General features: G+C 36.3%; 1 protein-coding gene across 1 annotated transcript; it reads right to left on the reverse strand.

The window, feature by feature from the left end:
• Nucleotides 1-536: 536 nt before the first annotated feature.
• rhoga (ras homolog family member Ga) lies at nt 537-6,243 on the reverse strand. Its single transcript, XM_084125875.1, has 2 exons — nt 6,121-6,243; nt 537-1,779 (listed from the first exon to the last, which is right to left on the reverse strand). Exon 2 carries the CDS (start codon nt 1,750-1,752, stop codon nt 1,177-1,179), a length of 576 nt encoding a protein of 191 aa, XP_083982001.1. The 5' UTR covers nt 1,753-1,779; nt 6,121-6,243; the 3' UTR covers nt 537-1,176.
• Nucleotides 6,244-6,795: the final 552 nt, after the last annotated feature.

Here is a 6,795-nt window from a genome sequence, read left to right on the forward strand (position 1 = left end):
CTTGTGTAATCCGTATGAAATGTGCATTTCTCTCTGGTGCGTTCACTACTGCGAAGATCACGAGTCAGCATTGTCAACTTCATCTATGCAGGGCACTGACACAGAAAACACTTGTTTATTAATAAACAATTAAAATGTCTCGTTGCTATATTTTACATATTCATAATCATTATTTTGAGGGTTCTTAGTGACAGCTTTTAGGTGCTTTATTGGCAGCGCCACCCTTACATGTTACATGAACGCGTCACCACCGCATCAGCACCCGAAAACAGGAGATTTTTTTCAATCCCTGTTTTGGCAGGGGAAAAACTGATCAGAAAATGTAACGAAAATGTAACGAAACGTTGTAGAAATTTAGTGGAGTAGAAAGTATAATAATTGCTGCAAAATGTAACGAAGTAAAAGTCAAAAGTAGGCCTATGCACTATTGATTCTACTTAAGTAAAGTACAGATAGGTAAAGAAACAACTACGTGAAAAATGTAGCCTACTTCAGTAAAGTAAACTCAATTTCTCCATTTCTTTGCACAAAACTCTCCAGAAAATGCCATTTAATGGTTTATTTTAAAAAAAAAACATTCCAGGGGGGCATACCCCCGGACCCTCTTAGGGAGAGCCCCCCCACATAATAAATCCCAATTTAACCCCTGGTCTTAAGCATATTAAAAACACCAAATAGACATATAAACAACTTTAAAAAATCGATTTTCACCACAGGGGGACTTTAAATAAGTAAGAACAATTAAAGATAGAGACACAGAAAGCGATTTGAAACTGAAAGCATATGAAATGGTCAACATGACCCATTTTACATTGAACACTGAATCAAATATTTTATTGTAACAAATTTATTTAAAAAAAGGTAAGTTCATTATTTAGGCCTAACAAAATATAAAACTAACATGAAAATGAAAAATGAAAATAAAAACAATAATTAAGAAAAAATGCTTGCACTTGTTCCAGTAGGTTTTACACTAAGAATGTGTCCAAATACTGTACTTATTAATCTCATTATTTTGCATAGTATTTTTTTATTGTTTTATTATTTGAAACCTAACTTTGTTTTCATATTAATATTCTTCAATATTAATTTTTAAAGTGTGATTATCATTTACAGTACATGTTATAAAGCAAATACCCCATGCAACAATATACATATGTTTAGGTCCCATCAGATTTATAGCAGCACGCATGATTTCTTGGAGCCCTGTGGCTTGGGGTGGAGGAAGGCACGAACCGCTTCCGTAAACACCTCCTTCACCCCGTCCTGGTTGAGCGCTGAGCACTCCATGTATTTACTGGCCTGGATTTGTTTGGCCAGCGCCGCCCCCTGCTGCTGGGACACCGCGGATAGGTTCTTCTCTTTCAGCTTCTTCAGCACCTCTGCATCATCTCTCAGATCTTTTTTAGTCCCCACCAGCAGGATGGGCACATGAGGACAGTGTTCTGACACCTCGGGGTACCACTTTAGCTTGACGTTCTCGTAGGACGAGGGGCTGGTGACGCAAAAGCAGATGACGAAGACGTTGGTCTGTGGGTAAGAGAGGGTCCGGAGACGGTCGTATTCCTCCTGTCCCGCGGTGTCCCACAGGTTCAGACTGATGACTTTAGAGTCTACCGCCAGCTGTGCGCTGTAGTTGTCAAATACAGTGGGAATGTATTCTTTGGGAAAGGCGTTGGTGGTGAAGGAAATCAGGAGGCAGGTCTTCCCAACGGCACCATCTCCCACCACGACACACTTGATGTTCTGCATTGTTGTTCTGCCTTCAGCTTCCAATAACTGAAATGTACACAAGGACTAGTTTTAGCATTTGCCACATTGTTCCAAACGTTCTCTGATTTGGAAGCTCCCACATAAATCATGCTTTGGTAAATCTTAATTATGACATAGGCTAAGTTATGATTATGACATAGGCTAAGTCATGATTATGACATATCATGCCAAGTCATAGCTATGGCAGACTAAATCATAATTTTGATATAAAAAGATATTTTTACATATAAAGTCAAAATCTTACTTAAAAAGTCATAAAATCTTACATAAAAATGTCAAAATTATGACACTCAAAATCATAACATAAAACGAGAAAATTTTGAAGGAAAAGTCAAAATTATGACATACTAATTGGAAATTATTACTTAAAAAGTAAAAAGATTTATATAAACAGTAATAATTATGAGATAAAAAGTCTTATAAGAAGTCAAAATTAGGAGATAAATGTGAAATTATGACAGTCAAAACACACTAAGTTTAAATGATTACTTCTAAAAGTCATAATTACGACATTTAAAAGTAAAAGGTATGACAAAAAAAGTCATGATTATTAGATTAAAGGTCTAAATAATGACATATTGGGTCTATCTTACACCCGGCGTAATGCGGCCCAAGCGCGATGCAAGTGTTTTTTGCTAGCTTCAGCCCGACGCAGTTATCATTTTCACGTCCTGCGCCACGTTGTTTAAATAGCAAATACATTTGCGCCCATTTGTGCGCCCATGGGCGTGCTGGTCTGAAGACGAGGTGTGTTGTGGCGCATTGCTGGCAATTTTTTTTTGTTATTTAAAGAGCATGTTAGTAATGTGTGCCTATAGGCGGGTCCACAACGCGCGTACACTCTGCTTATTGAACACACAGGGACGCACAGCAGCACACAAACATGACAAATATTTAAAATAAAAGGATTACAATGTAAAAGATTATTATTGTGTACATAAAGATATGATGAATCCGGCTTGTCCCGTAGATGGTCTGCTTGCGCACTTTTACCTCGCGCACGAGCAGATCCGTTTGCGCTCTGGAGACGCGTTCGGTCTTTCCACTATCAAATTCCGTCATGTAAATAGCGAATCTGCCATGCCGTGCGCGCAGCTGGCTTTTAAAGGGAATGGGAGATGAGACTCTGATTGGTTTAACGCACGTAAATCCCAAAACACACCCATTACTCATTAAGAGAATTGGGACAACCCTTTTAGACCATTTTTCCCGTCGTTAAACTAGCATAAGTGGATTCGGACACGCCCTAAGTGAACTTGCGCCCTGCGCTTTAGACCATGCGCTTAGATTGTTAAAATAGGGCTCGTTAAGTCATTATGTAAAAAAAAAGAAAAAAAAAAGGTGAAATTATGATTTAAAGGCGCAGTAAACTATTTTTGAAAAACGCTTATGAAAGTGGATCAGACTGAGTACCACAACACACTATTAGCCAATCAGCAACAGGGGGCGTGTCCACTCATTATGCGGGAGTAGAGAGAGTGAGCAAGAGGGAGATTTGACGAAAGACTGTAGAAAGAGAGATGTCTAGGAGATATTACAAAAGAAAAAATGTCAGAGGAATATCACTGGAAAAAGAAGGGTTATGATCAAAAGCTTTAGGACCCGTGTTATAAAAGCTTCCCAGAGCTGGAGAGATCCAAGCGGGAAGGCCTGAAAATGGACGCCGGGGTTTCATTGTTTCTGCTCCATACATGAGTATCATTGGCGACTTACAATGAATTATTGCTAACTATACTCATGTGTACTGTATGTTAATTTTTTATACTTCCTTGTCTTTTGTTCATCATCTTTGCATTTTTTTTGTGAATATTTTTTCTTACTTCTGCTATGATAAAAGAGATGATTCATGCATTTTGGGGGTGGAGCAATGAATGGATGGGTGTGCTTGTTTGGGTTGATTTCAAATGCCAACACTGTTTCAACAATGATTTTGAAAAATTGCACACTGCACCTTTAATGTCACAACAATCTCAATTTAGTCATAATTTAGACTTTTATGTCATAATAATGATATTTTAAGTCAGAATGACTCTTTTTAAGTCATAATTTTGACGCGGTTTTTCATAATTTCTTTTTTAAATGTCATAACTATGACTTTTTCAGTCTCACTATTGACTTTCCATCTCATAATAATGACTTAGGATGTCAAAATTTCGACTTTTTATGTCATAGATATTTAGCAACTGCAATGTTGTGTTCCATGCGAGATTTGAAACAACATACAAAACTGTGAATATATCAAACTTGAGTTGTCAGTATTAGAAAAAAACAGTCATACCCATGCTAGAAGACCATCATGGTTGTGTAAATTATGCTTGACTCAGATTATCACGTGCATTTGAGGTCAAAATGACCTCCCTTAATACCCAGTACCCACAAAACATTACATTGTTGTCAATGACCTTTATTTATATCTTTCTGAGAAGAACAGTTGCGCAGAGCTGATGGGGAAGTAATTCATCTCACAAGGGTGTGTGTTAGCCTCTTCAGAAACAGTACAGTAAGGTAATAATCTTGCAATATTCATCATAACATAGATGTGCATTCTCATTAGCTTGAAAAAATCTACACTTTATAAAAATAAAGGTTCCAAAAGGGGGGGTTTGTATAATGCCACAGAAGAAGCATTTTTGTTTCCCCAAAAGTGGAGTGGTGGAGGAGTGAGTTTGACTTGATTAAACTCGAGGTTCTGTGGGGTTCGGACTGGATTGATCCCATTCCTAGAGCTTCCGAACAAATGGGTTTTTGGGGTGCGGACTGATGAGGCAGTGAACCCGAGGTTACCCCGTGAGTCAGTCCTAGAGCTCCTCCTGTCCGATTTTAGGGGGAAATCGGGTCCATTGGAGACGTTCAATAGATTTCTTAGTCACAGACACAGTGTAATCACCATGGGAAAATCTCAGAGTAAAACTGGGAGTTGTTAAAAATATGATACACTGATGTTTTGCCAGATAAGAAGTTTATCTATGTATCATCTTTTTACTCTTTTAATTCATTTTATAACTGTTTTAATATTCCTTGCTTTTATTTTGTGATTATTTAAATTCCTTTCTGTAAAGCACTTTGAATTGCCATAGTGTATGAAATGTGCTATATAAATAAACTTGCCTTGCCAAATAACTTTTCATTGAATAGTTCTTAAAAGAACCATTTTTTCCTAGTATGTACATTTGGATGTAATGTTGTATGGGTACCAAGGGAGGTCTTGAAATGTCAGTTTATGGCTTTTTACTGTAAATTATAAGATTTTTTTTTACATTTAACAGTATTTTACTGTAAAATTGCACAAAATGTAAGGTTACAGTTTTTATCTGGATATGGTACAGAAAAAGGTTTTTACTGTCGCATTGTTACAGTAAAAATTACAGTATTTTTTTACAGTAGGCCTATATATCATATAACAGGTTTAGGGGTCTAAAATAACTTTGCTGCCAAGAAGACAGTTCCTTTTTTAAAGAAACTAGACGAACTTAAAACTGTACTGCTCAGTGTTGTAGGAGTCACGGACCGCCCACAGTCCATTCACCTATCGTTTGATTCAGACTGCACAACTGGAAAGTGTTAGTGTGAAAATCTTAGCTCAAATCAAATCGACTGCAATGCAAATTCCGGGACTCGGAGTGTATTTGTTTTATAATTAGTAAAATTGGAAGTTTTCCAGATGCATGTTACATTTTTTGAGATATTCACTCCATACTGGTATAGGCCTGTATTTTTTGGGTCAGTGTATGAGGCACTTTATAGCAATCATAATAGATATTCACAAAGATATTCGCTGAATGCCACATAGAAAGGAACTGTGGTCATCGCTTTACAGTCTCTGTCTAAGAATAAACTGCAAAGTGTTTCAATGTGCCACAGTCATCAAATCAGTTTATGTGCATCTCACCATTATTTCAGCTGATGCTTTTCACCCTCAAGCTGTCTGATCTAATATTGTACTTTATTATCTAATAATTAAAATAACGCCTGTTTGTTTATACAAATGCTACTGTATCTACACTGTAGGCTTCACATAATGTAGCTTGCACTACAATTTTAAGTAGCACAAGTAATGTGTGTGATTTCATTAAAGTTTTATTTTATCATTAATTGCATTTAAAACATATAAAATGTAAAATACCATTACATAAATATTATTCGGTCAGAAAGCTCTATTTTAAAACCGCACTGAGCTCCATTTGCATATAGCAGAACAAAAAAGACGTAACTGTTTCCAAATGACATCATTGCATTCTTATCACTTATCAAATGTTCAAACCAGAGATTAAATCTGCTCCCGTAAGAATGGAGGTTGACAGTAAGTTTGGGACAGATCATCAAGGGCAAATACGAAATAAAACTCACCGTGCATCATCCAAAAGAGCGTCCAACTGTCTATAGTAGTCTGAATGAAACTGTCCCTAAAAACAGTGGCACAGGGACTATAGGAGGAAGTGAGCACAACCTAGTGCACTGAGAGGAAGTCAGTGACACAAAAAGGCAAAGAGCCAGTGGAGAAGTTCCAAGATGATGTAGGCCATAAATTAATGGGGTGTGTTTAAAAAAAGACACTTGTACACTGTAAAAAAAAAAAAAAGTACAACTTAAAATGTAGTGTTTTTTTGTTGAGATGACTCAAATATCTAATTTTAAGGCAGCACAAATATTTTAAGTTGAAACAACACATTATTAGTTATTCTAATGCTGAATTTGAAATGTTACAACTAATTGCAATTGCTGCAGTATTTTGTCACAAAAATAAATGTTTTACATATTTACGGTAGGAAATTTACAAAAATATCTTCATGGAACATGATCTTTACTTAATATCCTAATGATTTTTGGCATAAAAGAAAAATCGATAATTTTGACCCATACAATGTATTGTTGGCTATTGCCACAATTTATATGTTATTTATATGCAACATGTGACTGGTTTTGAGTATATATATATATATATAGAGAGAGAGAGAGAGAGAGAGATGTCAAACTGAAACTGTAAAATGTGAACACCCATTAGAATAACATTTTGCAGTGTCA

This window comes from Abramis brama (assembly GCF_963993115.1).
Source record: "Abramis brama genome assembly, chromosome: 10".
Lineage (NCBI taxonomy): Eukaryota > Metazoa > Chordata > Actinopteri > Cypriniformes > Leuciscidae > Abramis > Abramis brama.

Excerpts from the sequence above, each read along its gene's own strand:
- rhoga (XM_084125875.1), bottom strand. The coding sequence starts at position 1,752 with ATGCAGAACATCAAGTGTGTCGTGGTGGGAGATGGTGCCGTTGGGAAG.